Source organism: Onychomys torridus, chromosome 9 (assembly GCF_903995425.1).
Source record: "Onychomys torridus chromosome 9, mOncTor1.1, whole genome shotgun sequence".
Lineage (NCBI taxonomy): Eukaryota > Metazoa > Chordata > Mammalia > Rodentia > Cricetidae > Onychomys > Onychomys torridus.
The window spans coordinates 30989713-31014592 of record NC_050451.1 but is presented as its reverse complement, the minus strand read 5'-3'; the positions used below and the strand labels follow the sequence as shown (position 1 = coordinate 31014592).

General features: G+C 48.9%; 1 protein-coding gene across 3 annotated transcripts in view; it reads right to left on the bottom strand.

The window, feature by feature from the left end:
• The window catches only part of Dlg5 (discs large MAGUK scaffold protein 5), a 113517-nt gene that overhangs the window by 66965 nt on the left and 21672 nt on the right, over positions 1–24880 (bottom strand). For all 3 annotated transcript variants that reach the window (XM_036198779.1, XM_036198781.1, XM_036198780.1), the window contains exon 2: positions 2116–2184. In XM_036198779.1, coding sequence (XP_036054672.1) covers positions 2116–2184 — 69 coding nt within the window. The remainder of the gene's footprint in view (positions 1–2115; positions 2185–24880) is intronic.

The window sequence follows — 24880 nt, the reverse complement described above, 5'->3', positions numbered from 1 at the left end:
AATGAGATCCTCCTTGCCCCAGGGCCTTTGGGGGAAGGTACCTTTGATCATACAGAGACATTACAGGGACATACAGAGACATTACAGGGACTAGCTGTCTTCATCTGGATTGTCACCTGTGACATCCCAGATGGAAACCCCTGCCCCCCCCCCGGGTGGGAGGAGCTACAGAATCAATTGCATATTGAAGAACTAAACTTCAGTTCATTTTAAGGCATTTAAATGTGAATAGCCACTTGGTAGTAACTCCATACTTGCCCTCACAGCCCTGGGTGCTGTCCGTCTGGCTATGACAGCTAAACTGCTGTTGTAGGCAGCTCACCATATGCCTGAGTGGGTACAGCCCCATGCTCATGTACCCAGCCTGATCACAGCCGTGCCTAATATATGAGGTCACACATTTCCTTACTGGTTAAGGGAGTGGGTGTGGAACAGAAGAGAAAGAAAAGCAAATCTTGGTTCCTGTGAGCTTGAGAGGACCGACCACAGGAACACAACCAGCTCTTGCGTGAAAGAACTGGGCACAGCCAGTACAGGCTGAGCTTGCAAGGGGACAGACATCAAAGATTTGCTTTCAGCCTGCTCGTGACTCTCAGGAAGTATCTGGGGACACTGCTCACCCTCACCACAAGGGAGCTAGGCATGGCACCCGTAACCCCTGTACTCAGGAAGCAGAAGCAGACAGACCAAGAATTTGTAGCTAGCCCGTGCTACATAGAGACCTCCCCAGAAAAATACAAATCCCATCTTCCTGCTCATGCTCAAAAATGCCAACATAAGCAGAGCTCTCTGGAGCCCTTGGGAGACCATACATGCTCCTTGGAAAAGTGTTTGCAGTAACCACCAGAGGTGAGAAAGGCAGCAGAACCCAGCAAGCAGAAGCATCATCTCACCCTCCTATTTATCCTGACAGCCCCACTGCTGAACAGCCAGACCCACAGTCAGTCAAACTGTGATGTAAGACTGTATGGTGAGTCCTTTCTGAGCTATGGACGCCATGAGAGCTAGGAGATAATGTGTTCTTTTCAGAGGCTGAAGTCCTGATCCAGGAAAAGGAGAATGTGAACCTTATTTAGTTTAGAAACACAGTGTTTTACAGATGAGGCCACAGTGGAACAAGGACCTGGTGTGATCAGTGTCCTTAGTACTCATATACACACAGAGAAAGAGACAGAGAGACAGAGAGAGGAGGGGTGGAGGGTGACGGGGCAATTCACAAAGAGAACTAACAGGAGAACTGCCGTCCCAGACCCTTGAGAGCACATGGCCTTGCCAACTCTCTGATCTTGTACTCCTGCCCCCCAGAACTGTGAGACACATTTCCATGGTTGAAGTCCCAGGCTGTGAGACTTTACTAGGGTGACCCAGGAACACACACGGAGCCTGTTCTTGGCACCTGCCTGCCTCTGATCAAACTGACCTCCCATGCTCTAAGAGGTTTTTTCAGTCTCCTACCCTGAGATTCAGCTGCCAAGGGACCACCACCTGTCCTACACACTACTTCATACCTGGTATGAAGAGTTCAGAAAGTGAACTGACCAATTGGGATGGCAGCACTAGCTGGTTTGGGAGACTAAGTCACACTACTCTACTTCAGTGGATGTCAACTTTCCCATCTCTCTGTAGCAGGAACGCACAATGACTAGACCGAATGATCTCTGTGAGCTTTCAAGTCCAGAAGGGATACAACACAGGGCAAAGGTCACAGACAGAAGCTTGGGGAGGCTGGAAAGTCACACAGCCTTCCTGCCAGCACACGTCCAGAGAGCTGAGACAGGGCTGGTCTCATTCTCCTAGGCTCAGGGAAACATCCATTTCAGCATGGACTGGCTACTTTCCCAGGACAACACACCACCCCTGGTGCAGAGGACAAGCATGAGAAGTCTGGCCAGACTCACTGAGTGAGTACTCCACAAGTGATGAAGCGGACAAACACGCTTCCCACACCCACCTCTCTAACAGCAAAGGCAGGTAGATGAGAATGGCATCAACAAGAGGACCTCACCTAAATCGGATGGGAGAACCGAGGCCCATGCCATGAAAACTCCTCCCAGGCCGTCGCTGTTTAAGACCTCCGCCACAGTCCACCCACTGTTCCCCAAAGGGAGAACTTACCCACACTGCTGAGGGAGCTGCTGCTCTCTGAGTCTGAGGGCATGATGGACAGGACACTGTAGGTGGAGCCTGGGGACAGAAAAAGGGAGACCGATACGTTACTAACCCAGAAGGGCCACTAGTCCACAGCCCAAGCTCTGTTCCATCGTTCCACTGCACAGGGCTGGAGTCCAGCTCACAGGGAGATGGTGGGCAGTAGTATCTGGACGTGGCTCACCCTGACCACCTTTCTTTTCCACACTTACACCCTCCTGCTCTAGAGTCTGGCCAATGGGTACAGGAAGTCCAGTTTGCCAGCAGCCTTCTGTCCCACGTGACCATCTGAGTTTCAATCCCCAGAATCCATGGTAGAAGGAGAGAACTGACTCCTGAAAGGTATCCTCTGACCTCCACACATGGATGCACACCTGTACTCACATGGACATGTACACACACACACACACACACACACACACACCACCACCACCACCACCACCACCAACAACAACAACAACAACAACAACAATAATCATAATAATAAATTAGTAAAAACATGGCCATGAAGATGGCTCAAAAGGAGAAAATGCTTGCCACTAACCCTCATGACCTGAGTCATGAAAGGAAAGAAATTGCCCTCCCCACACACACTGAATAAATGTAATAAGATTTTTAGTAATTAAAAAAAAATCAAGCTACTCAGAAACTTATGAGCAATTACAATGTCACCAAAACAGTGAGTAGCACTTTCTGTTTAGTGGCCAACCCCACTCCCTCCCCCCACCCCCCACATACACACACACACACACACACACACACACACACACACACACACACACACACACACCATGAGTGAAGACAGGAGCACTGAGAGTGAGTCAGCTCCTAATGTCATTAATTTACTGCATACACACCACCGTTAGAGTTTGGTTTCAAATATTTCCCAATGCCATGTGCAACCTGCCAACCTCAGGAACAACCTATGGACTGAGACATCTGGTAGGCAGCACTTGGCATACTGAGCAAAGCACCGGGCCTGCTGGATCCTGGTTCCAGCCTGCGTGAGGAAGATGTTCGGTCCCACATTAGGTCCTGTCCCTGTCCCCTTGCATCAGTGACATGTCACACTAAGGACTGAAAAACAAGTGTGTATATTGCTCTCTAGGGCCACAACTGATACAAAATTAAAGGGCAAGGCAAACCGATGCCACTGAGAGACCACACTGGCAGGGAGGGGGTGCAGAAGAGCATGCCAGGCAGGGGTGGCAGGTTACCTAAAACGGGTATGAAGAGGAATGTTTTATTCCTGGACCCAGGTGAGTGAGCACAGGTAGGGTTTTGCTGTATGGGCTTTGAACAAGCCTTAGGGCTCTCACTAAAAGCTACAAAGAATTACCCAGCGGCAGAAGAGGCCAGATTCGGAGGGCTCTCTTCCCTTTTACACCTCTTTTCCTAGGTCCTCCTTTATCATGGAAGGAAAAAAGTAGAGAGAGATGCAGGGGAGGGAGGAGAGAAACAGGGAGGGAAATGAGGAGGGACAGCAGGTAGCTTCATGGCATAATGAAGAACCCCAGAGGAGCAAAGGAGACGACAGGAGACTGCAGAGGGGATGAGGTCCACGTAGGAAGAGCAGAGGCATCGAATATAAAGGCCTAACAGGGAATAAGCTGGCCTGCCTATCAGACAAAGAGCTCAAGAGAGAGGAAAACAGGACCACATGCACTAGGGGTGGCAAGATGAGGCCAGTGGCCAGCAATGACCTCATCAATGAATTGTCTAGGCATCGGGGAGTCTAGGTGTTAAATAGGAAGGTATGGGTAGGTGTCTAGTCTTCCAAAAGGACACTACTAGACTGAAATGCGTCCTCTGGCATCGACACAGTAGTTGATGATGCTGTCTACAGAGAGGGGGGGGGGGCGACCCAACACTCTCCTGACATGATAGTCACATGACAGTCACAGGGCCATTCGTACATTATTTGCAGGACACTAGAACCAAAAGCAGTCCACCCATCTCTGAAATTCTAAGATCCAGATAAAAAAGGAAGAAGCCATGTTCATGCTCCCATATTTCAAGTCCCATCTACTTTAGTAACCCCCAGCCTAGAACTATGTAACTGAAGCTGACCTTGAACTCCTGACCCTCCTACCTCTGTCTCCCACGTGCACGAGCACTCTCTGTTCACGCAGTGCTGGGGACTGAATCCAGAGTTTTATGCACACTGGACGACTGAGCTGCACTCCCAGCTCTACAATAGGGTTTTGCTGTGCAGTTCACATCTATGCACTTTTGCATAAAAAAAAGATACATTGCAATTTTTTAGTTTCTTAAATTTTTATTTTTTAGTTAGAATATTAATTACACTTATTTATAGTGTACAATGTGATGGTTCAACACACACACGTAGATGACACATTGGTCATCAACAACTGCAGGTGACGCCCATTACCTCTCACATTCTCATTGCTTTTTTCAGTAATTTTTCTATTTTGAGATTATAATAGAATTACATCATTTCTCTCTCCTCTCCTCCCATCAAACCCTCCCATTTACCCTCCTACACCTTGCTCTCTTTCAAATTCAAGGCCTCTTTTTCTTTTTTTGGTTTTCTGAAGACAGGGTTTCTTTGTGTAGTTTTGGTGACTGTCCTGGATCTTGCTTTGTATACCAGGCAGGCGTTCAACTCAGAGATCTGCCTGGCTCTGCCTCCTGAGTGCTGGGACTAAAAGCGTGCGCCGCCACCACCACCCGGTGGTCTCTTTTTCTTTACTTTGTTGTTACGTATGTGTGTTTGTGTGTGTACATTGCACAAACATAACTTGCTCAGTCTGTATGTTACTTATATGCAAATGTTTAAGTCCTCGTCTTTACTGTATGGTACCCTTGGAGTCAGCCACAACCAGGCCATCCATAGACTCTAACAACCATACTTCAGTTCTAAACTCAGGAACCACCTTTTTAGATTTTGTCTGGTTTTCTCTATGGGGACCATATGGAAAGCTGGCCAGCCACTTTATGGTGGATTGTTTTGAAAAGATACCTACTTGGGAAAGCCAGCACAAATAAATGCTCTGGTCACACCCCCATAAGTCTGTGCTCAACTCAATCCAGCTTGGCACTTCAGCCTGCGCTCCGTAGACACCACTGTCAGAAGAAAATGATTGCTTCTTTCTCTTCCTGGCATCCCCAGCGTCCCATCTTCCAGGAAAGCACCCCCTGCCCCCCCACACACATACATTGCCTCCTCCCCACGGCAAATTTCCAATGTTAATTAAGCTTGGCAGATACCCTTCTTCCTCCCCGCCTCCCGTCCTCCCTATCTGGAGGAGTACACTTCACATCTTTGCAACCAATACGTTCTGTTCCTCTTCCCTGCCCCCAAAGTCCTGACCGGGCTATGCAGCCTGCCTGGGGCAGAGTGACATCTTTATATGCATCTCTGGGCATCATCCTGGCCCCTGCTCACAGGCAGCTGGCAGGGCTTCTTGCCCTGGCGAGGCTGGTGGGTGCGGGAAGTAACTGATTAAGACTGAACAGGGTCCAGTTTTAACAATGTTCTCAGAGATGTCACTGGGGAAAAGGACCCAAAGATGACACTGTCTGAACAGTGTTTTGTCTTCATAACTATTGTCTTTAAGGTCCAGCAGAAGGCAGGGGAGTTAGCTCCCCTCCCCCAACCCAGCCACCCACACCCACCCACACAACCACAAACTACAGTGTCCTTTCAAAGCTGATAACTTCCAGAGGGGCAATTGTCTGGCGTCATCTCCCTCTGGGGTTTCACAATCAAACCTGAAGGCCAGCAAGAGTCCCACCTCAACCCAGCATACTTAGATGTCCTATCTAGCCCCTCTATCTGCAGTAGCCGTAAGAATGTGGCAATTTCCCCAATGCCCAGAAGGGACTATTGAAACTACCTGAACCCTAAGGCATCCTAAAAAGCTTCTGTAGAGAAGGAATGCATTCTACCCAGAAGCCCAGGCCACTGGACACTATAGAAGCAGCCCAACTCTCCTCATAGGTGCTACCTGAGGGCATGCCTGTGAGACCCTAAGCAAACTGAAGAAACCCAAATAGCATGTGTGGAAACATCCCCACAGAAGACAAGCTTCAGGTGGATGTGTGAGCTGGAGAGTCATCTATGTGGGTTCTCTACCATCTGAGGAACTGCTTGGGGATCTGGTTAAAGGGTTGATACTGCATTACTTAAGAAGCCCGAGGACATGTGACCACAGACCAGTGGTGCAGGGGCCAAGGACAGGAAGCAAGGCTGAAAGAGACAGGAACAGGGCTACAGATGGAAGCTTCCACAGAAGAACTGTCTTCCACAGAAGACAGCCGACCCAGTGACATTCTGGGACTGACCTCCATAAGCATTATCTATGTCCTTCAGAAGAGCTCAGGCCTGCTATTTCTGTTTACAGTGTGACTCGGTTACTGGGTCACCAAGACAAACTTCAAAAGAACTTCCAGAACTGTGCTGATAAGGGAATGCCCCAAACTCCCAGGCCCCTTCTTTCGGCAGCCTCCAAGTGCCAGGGTGTCCCTTCAACCAACCCTCCCCCACCCAGTCACCTGAAATTGTAAAGGGCTGGGTGACTCACGCTTCCACTATGGAAACTCCAAACAGCTGGACTAGTATGCGGAGGTCCCTGGCCACCAGGCACCCTGAGACAGCATGGCCACAGGCAGGCTAGGCCCTACCACTCAACCACCAGGGAATGGGGGGCTTGCTATTCTCTGGCTGCTCTAAAGCCCCAAGACTGCAGGGACCAGCAGCAGGTGCCTGCCCCACCCTGCTGGCCTCCTACAGCTCACACCTGAAGTACTACAACCCACATGTCCAATCAGTCCCAGAACACTGGGTCAGGTGAGCGGAAACAGGCTCAGGTGCTCCAGAGGCTGCACACCTGCTAGGAGGGTCAAGAGAGTCTCTCTCATCAGAACCTGTAGGCCAAGAGAGCTGGTAGGGACCAGAGTACAGTGGAAAGTACCGGCTCCCCTGGGCTTATTTCCAAAATCCACCCTTACTTCACCCTCGGGCTCTCTGTGTGTCCATACGCTTACGGTAACATGGGGATGATGGGAATGCTTCCCTCGCAGAGGTCCTGTGAGGATCAACCGACTTACTCCACAAAGAGTGTCTGGAACAACACCTGACATGGCCCCAAGCATAAGCTGCTGAGATTAGATTCTGGAGAGCCAGCCTGCAGCATGCCCTTCCTTCCCTGCCCGTCTCCACTCCTGTGTTACCTAAATGGACGGCTGTGACAGTGATGAAATCATAGTCCATAAAGAAACTGCAGACTGTGTGGCACTCTCTAATAGTCAATGACAGCAGCTAATGGGTCCTTAGCCTAGTAAGTGCCAGGACTGTGTGCATGTGTTGGCTCACAGTGCAGGTGTAGCTTCAGTTAACACCCGTAATGACCCTGAGGTCATCATTAGGTTTGTTTTACAGAGAAGGAAACCAAGCCTGTCTCAATTACTCAATGTGTTTAAGGGAGAGCTATTAAGGGCAAAAAGGACACAATCCACGTGTGCTACCCTAGGTGGCAGGATATCCTAGAGAAGACTGTAGAACATCAACAGCCCTCACTGGTGAGCCATCTCTTCCTGACTATGGAGATGGGGAAAAGGTGGGTAGTGAGAGTCACTCTTTACTGCTCATCCCCTGTGGTGCTGGACTAGAAAAACCTCTTGAAGAACTGCATAGAAGGCAGCCCCTGTTCCCGCTGGACACACTGAGACCCAACAATGGAGGCTGACAAAATAGGCATCTCGAGGAACTAGAAGGGTGGTGACCATGGATGGCCGTGGGGTGTATCACACACAGACTAAGGCATGTCAGTCAAGAAGTCCTACCTATCTCATGCACCTTAGGGGTCCATCTGAGGATGAAAAGATGCTAACTGCTTCAGTGCACAGATTCAGACCATGCCCGATTCATCCTCGGAGCACACAATCCAGCCAAAACAACTGGGCTTGTACATCAGGATTTGTCATCAGTTCCCCAAACCCTACACTCGGAGGTAACACTATAGTGTACTTTGCAAAGTTTGAGGACAGGTGTCTTCAGCTTGGCAAAACAGCACAGTAATGGTGCTCATCTCTCCCCTTTGAGGTCAGCATAAGGACTACTAATCTACTTGCAAAAGTGGCAAGGTGTCCACTGCCCAGACAATGGAAGCATGCACCTCTGAGGTGAAAAATGGCATCAGGGGAGCAATATGAACACTGTTTACCTGAAGATCTGTCCTGTAGATACTGAATCTGGGAGATGGGAGCCCAGGAAACTCAGAGATCAATTTTGTCTTTGCACATGCTCTCCAATCTGGAACCCATAACATGAAACCAGAGAGGAAACGAAGCATGCAAAGCCAGAATTGATGGGAATACACACCTTCTTGTTTGCTACCTGCTGGCCTGGTGGGGGTGGGGCGTTCGGTGCTAGTTTTACTGGGACGAAAGGTCAGGTCAGATAGCCTCATCTCCACCAGCAGAAGGCTCTGGGGACACCACCAGCCAGTACCTAGGAACACTAACTCCTTTCAGATAGGCTGAGCTCCCTTGCAGAAGGTGAGCAAAAGGGTGGAAGGGGCCTGGTACTGTCAACCAGAACCAGGTAGGGACAACCCTTAACGCTGCCTTCAATCATGAAAACAAGCCTGACTTCTTGCTGTCACTCTTTACTAGGAAAGGTGGTATATTTGCACCCAAAAGATGCCAGAGGTACAAGGTAGGGTCTTGGGGCTTGACAAGGGAAGGCTGGGCCACAGTTACGTACGTCCTAGGGGTGGGCAGGAGCAGGACAGAACAGGTGTTAGGAGCTCCTTACAAAAGTGTAAAAAATCAAGAATGTTCGTTAATGATGTCTGCAGCCAACCTGACCAGGGCCAGCTACTAGAAGACCCTGTCCTGTACCATGCTCAATGTGGATGGTGTGGGGAGTGACAGCCAAGTTCTTCCAGGCTCCATTTGGCATTACCAATGGTCAAACCTATCTTGAAATACACTCCCTAAGAGCCCTGGGAGCCACACAGAGAGGTTGAAGAGATCAGAAGGCCTCTACCTTGGCCAGCCCCTGTACCCAAGCTGGGCTCGGTTCTCATGTCCACCAAGAGAAGAGGACACCTCCCTGGAACTCTGGCCTTCCTGTCCTAGAGACTCCACTGTTTTCCATCATCTCAGGATGTCAGATGACTGGAGATCAGTCCATTGTGTGTCCCATTTTGTGACCCCAAGTCAGCTGTTCCCATATTCTGTGTTTCTTCCTTGCCCTGGTAGAAAACCCTTTTTATGAAGAACCTGTGTACCACCGATTACACCCTTCTCTCCATGTCTAAAATAAAGCCTGTTTGTGTAAGCTAGGAAGGCATGATGGCTACTCTCAATTATCACTCTGGGCATGCCTGTCGGGGATTATCTGGATGGCATTAATTGAGGTGAGACCATTCACCCACTAGTGTTAGTACCATTCCCTATGTTGGGATCATGAACTGTACACAAAGGAGAGAGTTGGGGGTACAGATGATCAAGATATGTATTTAACAATGAAAAGAGGAGGAAACTGAGCTAAGCACAACACTCATTACTGCTTCTTCACTACAGGCAGAATGTGACCAGTTGCTTCAAACTCCTGCTGCTGTGACATCTCCTCTGTGACGCACTGTAACCTCAGGCTATGAACTAAATAAACCCTTTCTTCCTGGTGTTACTTTTGTCAGTGTGTTTTATTACAGCAACAGGGATGGTAAGGCAGAAAGCCTTTTCCCCCTTTCCACCATTCGGCTAGCCAGGCCAGTTCTAACCCAGCTCCGCCCTCCCTTACAGACCTCCTGCTGCATGTTCCCCTGCTGCGTGCTGAACAAACCCTACCTTCTCATTCAGTCCTCATTGCCACCTGAATGTGGGCATCAGACAACCAAAGCAAGGGAGAGGGATTGGTGCGCTGTATGTACAAGGTGCCCGCCCCCCTCGGTGGGCATGTCTGTACTAGGAAATGGTACCCACACCAATGCTCAGAGAAGGTCGCTAAGGTGGCTTAGAAGGCGAAGGCAAATGCCACCAAGCTTGACCCACATGGTAGAGACAGCCACCTCCCCAGTTGCCCTCTGACCTCCACACCTGTGTTATGGCTGGCACGTGCACACACTAGCATCCTAACATAGAGAATACTGGGAGGTTCTGGGAGTACAACAGAGAACAAGACAGATACAAATCTGCCCCCTAGAGCTCACATGATCAGTGAGGGGATGAAATAGAAATATACAGGAGGCCTCTCCAAGGAGCTCATGCCTGAGCAAAGACCCAGAAGTGTAGAAGTGCTGCAATAGGACTGTCTCAACCAGAGGGAGGCAGTGCAAAGGCCCTGGGGCCAGAGGCCTGTGCAGTTTGGATAGGGTGAGCTGCAGTGCAATGAGGTGGCAGGAGGGCTGGTTCAGGTGACCTTACAGGCCACAAGAGGATGTTTCCTCTGAGTAAGATAAGAAACCTCCAGAAAGTGTGCATGCTTTTCTTTATTATTCTTCTAGCACCCTCTTTTCCTTTCTATATGTATTCAAAATACAAAATAAACTGCCTCCTCTCATAAATGGACACACAAGGAAAATAAAAAGCAGCCAAGGGTGTAATTGAGCTAGACCAGTGCTTGTCTGGTAAGTACAAGGCTTCTTGGTTTGATCCCCAGCACCACATACACTGGATAGGTGGCTCATGCCTGTAACTCTAGTACTCAGGAAAGTCAAGGTTTGGGGCCAGCCTGAGCTATATCAGACAAGAAGAGGAAGGAGGAGGAGGAAGAGGAAGGGGAAAAGGAAGGAGGAGGAGAAGGCCGGGCAGTGGTGGCGCACGCCTTTAATCCCAGCACTCAGGAGGCGGAGGCAGGCGAATCTCTGTGAGTTCAGGCCAGCCTGGTCTACAGAGTGAGATCCAGGACAGGCACAAAGTTATACAGAGAAACCTTGTCTCGAAAAACCAATAAATAAATAGATGAATGAATGAATGAATGAATGAATGAATGAATGAAATATTTTAAAAGAAAGAGGAAGAAGAGGAGGGACTTACAGAAAGAAGATGAGAGTGAAGTGTTCTAGAAGGCACCATGGAAGGTTGTCCTCTGGCATACACACACACACACACACACACACACACACACACACACACACACCTGCAAAAGGCACTTTGAGCAGGTCATGTGAAAGTCAGAGATGCTCTCCCAGAGAGGCAGTTATGTAGGTGATTGATTGGCCTTGACTTTCCCACCAGGGAGAGGAAGGGTTTGTATTAACCTAGAGACCAAAGGGGCATCGGAAAAGAACTGCCAGGTCACACCTGGAAAGGAGCCCAGGGCTGGTTAGTGATTTCTGCCATGGGCAAGGCAGAGAACTGAGTATTGCCCCCGGGTTTCTATGTGCTGGCCCAACTCCAGAAGCTATTTTATGGTACAGAGTGCTTGGCAGGCTTATTATAATTAATTGCTAATTGGAATTAAACTCCAGAATCCAATATCCAATCTGTTCTCCAAACTTTTTCTTTTAAGTTCTGTTTTATTTATGGGTGTGTGCATGTCTGAGTCAGTGTGAGTGTATGTGCACATGTGTGTGCAGGTGCCCAAGAGGGACAGAAGAGGGCACAGACTTCTGTAAAACTGGAGTTAGAGGCATTTGTGAGACACCAGGGTGGGTGCTAGGAGGCCAACTCTGGTCCTCATGATTGAGCACCAAGTGCTCTTACCCTCTGAGCCATCTCTCCAGCCCTCCCCAGACCTCTTAAATGACCAGGACTGAGAAAGAGCCCTCCATGAAAAATAAAATGGTGCCTGTCTCTTCACATTGATTCATTTGGTAAAGCCCTGACTAAAGCACAATCTTCTGATCCCAGACATCCTCTCAGATAAGGTAACACCATGTGAAATCATCGCCACTCCCAACTCCCTAGCACCTGGTGTGAATTCTCAACCAGCAGCCTTCAGAAGAAAGAGTCGGTTCCCAAAACTGCAGGGCACAATGGCACGTCTAGCCCTACAGAAATCCACTTAGCTCTCCTTGGCTCTCTCCTCTGCCCCGTGCACAGTAGGAACAAGGAGCTTCCAGCTTCCAGCTAAGCATGGTCTACCACACCACCCATCCACCCATTGGAGCAGGGACAGCTATAGAGGTCATCCTCCAGCCCCACCAAAGCAGGACTACAAATCCTGAACAGCCCCCTCCCTAAAACCTAAAGCGAAGCTGCCATCACATTCCAGCTTCACCTCAGTGATAGCAGTACTCAATGCTCACACGGACGTTTAGCCCAAGAGCATGGCCAATCTCATCCTCCAGAGGCCAGCAGACAGGCCAGCTGCTCTTCCCCAGCACAGAAGGCAGAGCTCCCCCATCCATCTCAGGCAAAATCTGGCCCCACAATGTCTTCAGAGTGCCCAGAAACAACCGTAGGGAAAGGGGAAGGAGAGCAGAAAGTATTTCAAATGCTAAGAGGATGTGGGTTATCGTTTCACAGGGCCCCAGGGAAAGAGGGTTGATCTTGTGCAATAAGAGAAAATATTTCCCTATTTTGCATTTAAAAAAACCTAAAACCACAACCACAACCTAAAATCTACCACCACAAAGGACAGCAAATGAGACCACAGTGTGCTAGTCCCCAAAGACACAAAGCAATCCTATAGCTTGAGCCTGTTGACCATCTGAGGGCAGGATAGGTCTAGGACTACCACCCACCCAGTGCCCAGGTATGCCAGGTTGTGTGTAGCCCACCCCAGTACAAACACCATTTTCTATGCCTGCCATGAAACACAGTCAACTAGAAACAGCCTCCTCAAGCTTGCAGCATGCTGGCGAGAGAGGTATTGCCCCTAGCCTCATTCTATGGCTAAGAACCCTGAGGCTCTCAGAGGTTAACAGATAATTCAGGATCATTCTACAAAACCAAGGCCCATCAGACACACCATCTCTGAGCCCTAAACCTATAAAAACTCCAAGCTGCCTCTGTTTTATAAGCCCCACAATAATCTTATCTGTCACTCACCCATGAGGCTACCAGGCTGTTCCTGCTGGATACTCATACGCTGAAGCCATTCACCCCACCCTACCCCAGTGTAGCCCCCAGGATCCACATCATAGGGTGACAAGCTTTTTACTGTGTACAGTTCTAAACTCTCTCTTCTTTTCCTCTTTTAATTGGTGCTATATTGCTTTGGTAATCAAAAGGGGGAAGTCACTGCTTAGGAAAAGTAAACCAACATAGTTAATACGCTTTTGAGTCTTCGGCTTCTGTGCAAAGAAATTAGGTGATTCGAAGGCATGCATCTGGGAAGACTACTAAGAATAAGGGAAAGAAACCCAAGTTGTCACTGCCAATCTCACATCAGCCAAAATGAGATAAAGGAGGCAGAAGTCTGGGTGCTGAGGCCAGTAGGCCTGCCTAGGCTACTGCCAGAAATTATCGATCTTGAAGAGCAAGTTCCACTTCATCACATTTCAGAAAAACAAAGCAGAGACCTTGAGGGGCAGACAAACAGGTCCCACAGTGACAAGAGTGGCTGTGCCTGAAGCTGCAGCAGCCACTCAGGGCCCGCCAGCCATCTTCATCTGAAAAATTCAGATCTCTCATGGCAGACAGGGCTCCAACAGCGAGACACCGGCAGCAGCCCCACAAAGTGCCAATTTTCATATTTCCTAGGGCCTGCGGGGCTCCAGGCTCCTTGGCTTAAATGGAAACTGTCAGATAGGATTTTTGTGCAAACACGCCGTTTCCTTGGGGGCAAACATTCTGAGAACACAGCTTGCTCTCTCATCTTCTGACAGCTTTTTGTACATGGTGGCTACATTAAAGATGAGGCAGGCCAGTGGGCGGGGCTTGCAGGATGCCAGCACAGAGCAGGCAAGGAGTGCATGCAGGAAGAGCTGAGTGAACTGCAAGGGGTTGAGGGGGAGGCAAATATAGGGGTCACCCAGCTGCTCTTCTCCTCCTCCCACAGCCCCTCCCACCACCACCCATGTTAGCACATCCTCCCTCCTAATGACCTGCAATGTGTTACAGAAAGAGCTGGGGAGGGTGGGGGATGCAAAAAAAAAGACAGTGACAGAGGCTGGCAAAAGTCTCGGGTGAACAGAACTGAATAAAGAGTATTAGCAGTAGGGCTAAAGAGAGCTCAGTCAGGAAAGCGGCTGCCACACAGCATGAGGACCCTCATTTGCTCCCCATCACCCATATAAAAATAAAAAGCCACAACAGCAGGCCCCTGTAATCCCAGTGATTGGGAAGACAGATGGATCCCTGGGGCCTGCTCATGAACTGGTGGTCTAGCCAAATCGTGAGCTCTGGGTTCAGCGAGAGACCCTATCTCCAAAAACAAGGCAGAGAGCAATTGGGGCAGATATGTAATGTTGACCTCTGGCCTCTACATGTACACACACACACACACACACACACACACACACACACACACACGAGAGAGAGAGAGAGAGAGAGAGAGAGAGACAGACAGACAGACAGACAGACAGAGACACAGGGACAGAGACAGGCAGGAGAAAGAATTATTAAATTTTCACCAAAAAAAAAAAAAATTCAGGCGTGGTGGTGGTGGTGGTGGTGGTGGTGGTGGTGGTGGTGGTGGTGGTGCACGCCTTTAATCCCAGCACTCGGGAGGCAGAGCCAGGCAGATCTTTGTGAGTTCAAGGCCAGCCTGGGCTACCAAGTGAGTTCCAGGAAAGGTGCAAAGCTACACCGAGAAACCCTGTCTTGAAAAAACAAAAAACAAAAACACATAAATAAATAAATCTTCACCAGAGCTTATAGACAGGTTCATAAATGACACCAATTCTTCTAGAACCATTTAAAACCAATTACTTTTTTATCCTAAGACCCTTTCCTGGTTTCTCCTCCTAAAAGAGTCTCAAGATACAGATACACATGTTCAAATCTACTTCCTGCCACCACTATACTTGGAGAAAATGGATTCTAAAGTGAGGACATCTCTAAGAACCATCCCAATTTGTTAACAAGGACACCTTCTTCTCAAGTTTCATGTGTTATCCTGAACCAAGTTCATCTTAAAAGTGTGGGCTTTCATATTGAGTAATGTTACTGCTTTTGGGGGTGGGGGTGAAGAGACCCCTTCAAGAAAGGAGAAAAGAGCCAGACTGTGGTGGCGCATGCCTTTAATCCCAGCACTCACGAGGCAGAGCCAGGTGGATCTCTGTGAGTTCAAGGCCAGCCTGGTCTACAGAGTGAGATCCAGAAAAGGCACCAAAACTACACGGAAAAACACTGTCTTGGGGGGAATTAATTAAGAAGGAAGGAAGGGAGGGAGGGAGGAAGGGAGGGAGAAAGAAAGAAAGGAGAAAAAAGTTGCCAAAAAATAGACATACTGGAATTCCCAAAAGCCTCAGGTCCTTACACTTAAGGGGACAGAGTAAACATCTGACTAGGAAGATCCACAATCCCCAGGTGACCCTGGCACCCCTAGACATGGGCAAGTATGGAAACCAATGAAGTCTCTAGACACAAACGGAACACTGTCTTTGATAACAACAGAAAGGGGTCAACAATCCCTGAGAATCTGCACCAATAACATGGAGAAAAATGGGGTCTGTTCTGGGTACCTGTTCTAAACTGGTTGCCCTGAGTACAATCACATGGTCAAGCTGGAACACCCTCCACCTACCACAAAGGCCATTTGTTTCCCATGAGTGCCCAGAGCATTAGTGGAACCAGTTGGCCCAGTCAGGAACTGTGACCCTGGTGGATGGGTAGTAACCAGGGTGCCCTGTGACCACACCAGACAATTAGTAAAATGGTATTGAGTTACACCATCTAGCAATTCACCTGCCAGGTGGGAACATGGGCAGTATTCTGCCCAGAGGGGTCAAGTGGGGTTAATTACAGGCACCAGCACCTCTGCTTCTGTACATGGTACCTTGAGTCACTGGGGATGCAGAAGAAAATGTAGTCATGGCTGGGGATGTAGTGGAGTGTTGGTAGTGTTTGCCTAACATGCATAAAACCCTGAGCTCGGTTCCCAGGACTACATAAACCTAGAGTGTGATGGCACACACCTATAATCCCATCTCTCAGAGGTGGAAGCAAGAGAACTGGAGGATCATAGACATCCTCAGCTACATAGCAAGTTCAAGGTAGGCTACACAAAACCCTGTCTCCAACAAAAAAATCATGGAAAAAAGAAAGGAGGGATGAGGAAGAGAGAGGGAAGGAGCATTGGAAAGGAAGGCTAGGAAGGGAAAGAGAAGGGAAAGGAAAGGAGGGGGGAGGGGAAGGGAGGGGATACACTTTGAGACAGACACTTGGACCCTTTGAAAACATGGCTGCCCAGCACTCCATCTCAGATACTGCAAGAGTTTTCTAACAGGGCTGCAGGCAGATGGGCGAGCAGTATGCAGACAGCTCAACCTACACAACACCACACAGACACACAATCTAAGAGTATAACCAGCTCTTCCACCGGCTAACCGCATGACCTAGAGTCCCCCAACACAGCCAGAAAGGTGAACCCTGGGGAACAGCATCCTCTGCACCCGCTGAACTTCCCTGTAGGTCAGCCCCACAACACGAGCCCTAAAGTGTCCCTCTCACCCTGCCCTCCCAGCCTTACCTGTAGAGTTCCAGTCTCAGATCTCAGGGACCTTGCAGGTGATGCTCCAGCTAATCAAATAATATTCACTCCTGCTTTGCTTACATCTCACGCGTGCCCTCAATCCCTCGCTATCCCGTGACCCACAAGCAGAAAGCTGGCATGGGATACAGACAAAAGCCAAGCTGCCTGTGAAAAACACTACTTGGACAGACAAAGCAATATAGTCAACCCTTCAGAGAATAAGGATGTGCTTGGAAGTGTGTTTAGAACATGACCAGCTCTTCCTTCTCCTATCTGAGAAGTGCCTTCAGCACAAAACCTGGCTGACACTACATGTGTTCTGTCTAACCTCCAAGAGAACACTGTCACCAGAGAGTCTCAGAATGTTAAGATGGAAGGTCTCCAAAGACCAAATAGTGTAGTGTGTGCATCTGACAGATAAGGAAATAAATCCAAAGCAGGGCCGGATACTGCCTACCTCTGAGGTCCCCTTGGATGCTACACCAGGGCACCATAATGCCACTGATCGTTTAACATGTTGCTATCACTCCAGTGAGTTTCTAAACATTAGGGCAGTTCTTTATTTAGCTCTTTAGCTTCTGTTTTATTTAGCTCTTTAGCTTCCACATCTCTTGAGGGGCCCTGAACCAGCAGGTACCCAATACAAGGCTGTGCTTCAAAAACAGCCTGTTGTCTACAGTAATAGTCATGATTTTTATCTGCCAGTGCTTTACAAGTTAATGAAACAGTAAGGGCTGGGAGCACAGCTCAGTGATAAAGCATGTCCTTAGCAAGATTCTGGGACCTCTCCCTAGCACCAAAAATAGAAATAAAAGTAGAGTGTGCTGTGTGAATGGATGATCTAGAGAGCTGGCCAGAGACACAGGTAAGCCAAGCTGAATCTGGAGCCATGGCTTTCTCTTTCTCAGCCTAGACACCCTGGGTACCGGACAAGTGAGTGAAAAAAACACCCCGACAGGGCTGGAGACATGGCCCAGCAGTTAAAAAACACCGACTGCTTGCTTAGAGTACCTGGGCTCAATTCCACAGCAGCTCACAACTGTCTGTAACTACAGTTCCAGGGGATCTGACACACTCACACAGGCATACACACAGGCAACACACCAATGCAAATAAAAATAAATAAATATTATTAAAAAAACAAGCCGGGCGTTGGTGGCGCACGCCTTTAATCCCAGCACTTGGGAGGCAGAGGCAGGTGGATCTCTGTGAGTTCAAGGCCAGCCTGAGTTACCAAGTGAGTTCCAGGAAAGGTGCAAAGCTACACAGAGAAACCCTGTCTCAAAAAACCAAAACCAAAAAAAAAAAAAAAAAACCAACCTAAAAAACAAAAAACAACAAGAACATCCAGAGAATGGTAAGACCTGTATGCTGTGTGGCTCAGGGCCAGATACTGGCTAGCAAACCAGACCTGACTCCCATCCTGCCTCTGACACCAAGACACCTGGGCTCAACCTCAGTTTCTTCAATTTTTTTTTTTTTTTTTAATCAGAAGATAAATGTCACCCTACTTAACTGCCAGCATCAGGTCCAGAAAAGACAAATAAGGAAACATAACATGTACAGTAAGAAATACAACACACACACACACACACACACACACACACACACACACACACACTCCTCTGCTTCAGTCCTTTCTGCAGCCCCTAGTAATGCAAGCATGTCTTCCTCATCATTATCAGCTCACTCCTTCCTCCCTGATCCTGATCCTGTTAAGCAATGAGAACGGACCAGACCCCACCAGCCCCACTTTCCTGATAATGGGAAAACAAGTCCCAGTAGGCTTCAGAGGTATCTGTCTGCAGTGCCTCAGGAAACTACATACTAACTCTTACTTGAACCCCGGGTCTTAGGAGGCACTCCCAAGAGTTCCTATATGCAATAGTCAGTGCCCACAATCCACATCTGGCTGGGCAGCAATGCCCATAGCTAGTTTCTTTGATGCAACAGCATGACTGTGGACTACCCCATGCTTGGGGACAAAGTGACCAGAAGTTCAGTGCAAAGGAGCATTGATAACTACAACCTGTGGGCTGGAACTCACCCTGTTTCCTAATTCTCTCAAGAGAGAATATGAGGAACAGAGGATGCAATGAGGGGAAAGCCAGAACTTCACCTGAGCTGAGTCTACCCCTGTCTCACCACCCCTCCCCAAGAGCAGCCATCTCAGTTCCTCCTCACACATGAGGGTCACCTTTCTGTCCCTTGGGAACTGGAGTAAGTGGTCAAAACCCCCTTCCTAAGAGCCAAGTCACTAGCTCCAGGGCTTTACAGGAAGCATGGGGAGGCACGGAACTGCCAGATCCACCATATCCAGTGCATGGTGGTCCGTGGCCTCCACCAACCTATGTGGAATACAGCAAGGGTGCAAGGGTAGCCAGGATCTTGGAGGTGTTACTGATGTGAGCTCTGGAACCCAACTACTTAGTAAGGAATCCCAGCTCATGAGCTTGTGACTCAGGCCCGTTTTTCCATTTCTTTCTCTCTTTCTCTCTCTTTCTTCCTTCCTTCCTTCCTTCCTTCCTTCCTTCCTTCCTTCCTTCCTTCTTTCTTTCTTTTGTTTTTCGAGACAGAATTTCTCTGTGTAGTTTTGGTGCCTGTCCTGAATCTCACTCTGTAGACCAGACTGGTCTCGAACTCACAGCGATCCACCTGGCTCTGCCTCCTGAGCGCTGGGATTAAAGGCGTGCGCCACCACCGCCCAGCCCAGGCCCATTTTTAACCAACCTGTGCTTTAGTCTCTTCACCTATAACACAAGGACGCTACAATGTCCACAGCCTAGGACTCTTGGGAAACTAAGATAACACTTAGCATGGTAGCTTCCTCTGGGGTTTCTCACTCCCCCCCACCCCCCACCCCCACCACTGTCCTACACCAATGCTTTTTTGCTGAAAGGCACAAGTTAGAATACCAAGTAATATTTTCTTCCAGATACACAGGGCTCGAGCAGCCCTGAATGAGCCCTGCTCATTCTTCCTGGGGGGAGGGGGGGCTCCCCTTTAGGCTTTGAGCTCTACAGACAGAGGCACGCCTGGCCTTCTTGTTCCCTCCCTCACGGTGAGTCCTTGGCTAACTAAGTCCCCCAGCCCCACCCCCCCCCCCCCACGCCGGCTCCCCGACCACACATCCATAAAGGCTCTGGACTCACCTCTTCAAGGAGCTCTCCTTGCTAGCTTTGCGGCTTTCTTTCTCTTGGTGAACACAATTTCAACTTACCTCTCCTCTTCCGGTGTGTGTTCACCCACACACACTGCTCTTTCCACTGCCCTATCTCTCCTCAAGGTAGCTTCTGGAGAAGTGACCATGGGTTCAGGGAATGAGAGCAGTGAGCTAGCTAGCACCCAGCCTGACCCAGTCCTATGATGGCTCATTCCATGTGGCTTCTCCAGCAGTGGCCCGAGTCAGGCTCTGGCCAACAGACCTTATTCAGTGCAGCAGGCTAGATAGGCTTATGCCCTCCTCCCCCCACCCCTTCCCCGTCTCTGCTCACCTGTCCTTCCTCCTCCCCAGGTGTGCTGTTTTTTTGCAAAGGCTCTATCAAGGATTAAACAAGATAACCAGAGACTAAGACCAGCCATCCTGCCCCAAAGGCAGAGGAAAGTTCTGAGATTCCTACAAGATGCTTCTGGCTTTTCTGATTTAGGTCACATGACCCTAATCCTCGAGGCAATGGTACATTTCAGCCCTGGGTACTTGAAAATTCTGCATGATAGTTTAAACTGTCCAGACACACATTTTATAAAAGGGAAAAATTCAGAACACACAAGCCAACCTCATGCAGGCATACTGGGAAAGTTTCTCCAGAATCTGACAGCAAACACTCTAGAAGAGAGAAGAGCTGATCTCTGGGACCTTTCAAGTTTTGAGGTTTCTAAGACTGCCTCGGGTTGTCAATCATGTATAAAAATCAGTATCATAACGATGTATTCTAACAAAGAAATGTCAACCACTGACAGTCAACTTCGGTTTTGTTTTGTTTTGTTTTGTTTTGTTTGTATTGTTGTTTTGTTTTGTTTTGTTTTGAAGACAAGGTTTCTCTGGGTAGCACTGGCTGTCCTGGAACTCGCTCTGTAGACCAGGCTGGCTTCCAACTCACCAGTCTCACCCTCCCTAGTACTGGGATTAAAGGAGTGTGCCACTACATCCAGCCAACTTTACTTTTCAATGTATCACTAGCACAACAACCAAATGCACTATCTTTATTAGAGACTCAATTTTTAAAATCTAGAAATGGCATGTACGGGACAACTGAGGACAAGAGGGTAGAAGAGACTGTAAGGGAAGGAATGTTTGTGGCTCAGGGGGAGCACAGAAGAAAAGGGAGCAGACTAGAAGTTATGACGGTATCGGGGCTGAACTTCTCCGATGTGACTACAGAGATGTATCACTCAAACAGGGACAGTGTCCTCTTTCAAGTGTGCTTCCGTGTGACACACTTTTCAGGGTTTAGGGTTCAACGTCTTAAGGACGACAATTCTCCACACTTAATCGGGAAAGCTGATGCACATATAGCCAGAAGAGAGAGAGAAAGTGTAAGGGTCCGAAGTAGGTGCCAAGCCTGCTGAACTCGGATGAGGCCTACACAAGAGCTTTTTCTCAAGCCTTCTGACCTTTCGGGGGGTCTGAAAATTTTCAAAAACAAAATGCTACTTGGAATCCCAATATTTAGAGGAAACTGAGGCAGGAAGATGGCTTGCAGGGTCTGCTCTGCAATAGTCTGTCTTAAGAGAGAATAAACATGTGGAAGGAAACAGTGCCATTAAAAATATGTCAGCCCTGAAAACATCCATACAAGTAACATTATACAGGCTGATCAGGTTATATTTAGGAATATATATGTGTATCCATGTATGCATGTGCAACAATCAATGAAATAAAGAGGCCATGAATTTGAAAGAGAGCAAGAAGCAGTACATGGGAGAGTCTGAAGGGAGCAAAAGGAAAGGGGAAATTATGTAATTATATAATCATCCCAGAAATAAAATAAATTTTTAAAAATGTTTAAGAACTGAGTATGGTGGTATACGCCTTTAATTCCAGTACTCAGAAGGCACAGGCAGGTGAATTTCTGTGAATTCAAGGCCAGCCTGGTCTACATTGCAAGTTACATGGTGAGGCTCTGTCTATAATAATAATAATAATAATAATAATAATAATAATAATAATAATAATAGAAACAAAAAGTCACAATTACATGTGGTAGCCTGGGCAGGAACATGGCAAGTTCCAGGTTGTCCAAGGGAAACTTTTTTTTTTGTTGTTTTTTTTCAAAACAGGGTTTCTCTGTAGCCTTGGAGCCTGTCCTGGACTAGCTCTGTAGAACTCACAGAGATCCACCTGCCTCTGCCTCCCGAGTGCTGAGATTAAAGGCGTGCACTACCACCGCCTGGTCCAAGGGAAACTTAACAAGACAAAGAAAGAAAGAAAAGAAGAGGGCGGGAGGGGGAGGGGAGAGGAAAACACACTCCAGGCCCAGGCGGCCATTTAACTGTTGGTTTAAAGCAGGCCAGTAACATCCCATGAAGGCCACTGTTTGTGTTCCCAGATGGAAAGCTGCTGCGGAAAGAACAGTTTGTAGTGCCACGTCTTAATTGCAAAATAGAAAAGAAACCAAAAAGAGTGTGGATCCCAGAATGCTCTGCCCCCTCGACTGCAGATACCTGATGATGGTCACACTCCAGGCCGAGCTCCCTGCTCCAGCTCCACTGTCGGACAACAGCAGGACCCTCCAAAGTCCTGACAGTTCATTGGAGGTCTAGGAGTGTCGGGCTACCCAAACACAACTGCTGGCGTGTTGCACAGCTGCTGCTGAGACAAGTGCCTGCCTTCCTAGGACAGGAAGCCTCCTCCATCAGCAGGATCTGTGTGACAGACTTACGTCCATCGGACCTGGCCTGGCCTAGCTGAGGTGGCCTGCAGCCCGCCCTCCCACAGAGACTTGGATTCCTTTCCACATTGCCATTCCCCACCACACTTGGAAGGTAGTGTCCTGGATCCTTTGCTTTTCCTGGAAGAGAGAGGGAAAGGAAGCCAGTCCTGTTGGAAGTACTCACTAGGATTTAAGACCCCTCTACAAAGGAGGCTAGTGGCAAACAGGACGGAGACAGCCTGCAACAGCATCTGGAGATGGACTGACTGACTGGCTTCTAGGTGGGGAATGGGAGGAGATAAAGGAAGAAGCCAGAGGGAGTCCAGGCAAAGGGACCAGAACAGGGCTGGAACAGGCTGCCCAGGGCTTGCTTACTGAAGCCTGTTTCAGCCCTCCAACGGTTATCTTTTAATCCGACCCTGGGAAGACACCAGCTGGCATCAGTGCAGAAGCAACTCCCCGGGGCACATGAGTCATCAGGCTGGACTCCAGGTCTGTTCCTTAGGGCTGGGGACATGTCGGGTGTGCCTGAGAAGTGGTCCCTGGTCCTCTAAGGAGTGACTCCTGGGCTGGACAGGGTCACTGAAGACTGGACACCAAGATCTGAGGAGGAAGACCCAGGCAGGGTCTGAGTACCAGTGCCTTCCTTTCACACAGATATGGCGGCGGTCTGCTGGCTGCTTGGATACAGACAGACAAGCTCAGCAGTGTGGAGAATCCTGACTGACTGGGGAGAAGGAAGCAGAATTGCCTCGGTCGGTGGCCACTCCTCCACACTGCCTGCTGATCAGAGGCCAGCTAGAGGATGCTGTCCCTAGGTTCTCCCAGACCAGAAGACCCTGAGCCCACTGAGGTCCCTGCAGTTACACAGGATACAGCAGCCACCATCTCTTTCGCTCACTGAGATACCCCTTGTCCAAATCAATGGGCTAGACCACTGTCCCAAGGACTTTGACAGAGTGCGTGCACACGCGTGCATGCACTAACACATGTGGAGAAGTCTTGGGATTGGCAAAGATGAAGTCAGATGTAACTGTCACCTTAGCAACACGGGTGCTGGTTCCTCTCTGCAACAGCCAAGACAGGACAGGAGGCCACCCAGGCCTCCCATGCTGAGGAGCTCACAACTTCTGGAGGCAGCAGGCCCACCAATGACCAGCTCCATGATGGGGCTCTGCCAGCTAACATCCCCAAACTGTGGCTGAGCATGTGGCTCGCTCCTGTCATGACACTTGGGGGCTGACACAGAACAGACAAGAGTCTGAGGCCAGCCTGACTAAGCTACACAGGAAGTCCCAAGCCAGCCAAAGCTACAAAGTGAGAGTCCATCTCAAACAACAGGAGGGAAAAAAGAAAACTCCAAACCTCACACCACCCCCAAGCAGCTCACTGCTTACCCCGGCTCAGTGGGGTGCTCTTGAACCCCAGGAGCCAAGAGACCAACCCTGACTCACCAGCTTGAGATGGGCAAGTGGCTTGGCTGCTGTGTCTCTGTAAAGCAGAACAGTACAGATTTTTCTCTAGCATTGCTAGAGGATTTAATAAAGGGTCCACATGAGTTCCCTGGTACCACAGTGAGTGTTGGTCACAGTCCAGGCACACCAGCGTGCCCTATGTGCACAGGCTCTGGCCCAGCTTCCTGCCCACTGATGACACCTTCCATTGTCACGGCTGGATTCCCACTCAGCAAGTTTCCAGCTCTGGGAGCTACCTCAGGAGTAGCTGGCTTACCACGGATATGTATCTAACCTGGCCTTTCTCATCAAAATCTCTGCCAGGGCTCCAGCATTCCATCAGTGGCCAGCTAAATCAGGGTCAGGATAATAATACCAACCTGATGTTGGTACCCAGCCCTGTCTTCTTAGAGTTACTGTTGTTATTGTGATAAAATACCACGACCAAGGCAACTTGCAGAGGAAAGGGTTTATTCTGTTTATGATTCCACATCACAGTTCATCACCAAAGGAAGTCAAGACAGGAATTCAAGCAGAGCAGGAACCTGGGGACAAGAGCTGATACAGGGGCCATAAAGCCATGCTGTTTACTGGCTTGTTCCTAATGGCTTGCCTAGTTGCTTATAGAACCCAGGACCACAGCCCAGGGATGGTGCCACCAACAATGGGCTGGGCCCTATAGGCTTGCCTGCAGCCCAATCTTTTGGAGGCATTTACTTAACTGAGGTTCCTTCCTTCTCTCAGATGACTTTAGCTTGTGTCAAGCTGGCGTAAAAACCATCCAGTATAAGCCCCAAGATCCTACGCCCCAAAGCTTCTTCCCCCAGATTACATGGTTGTCTTTAAAA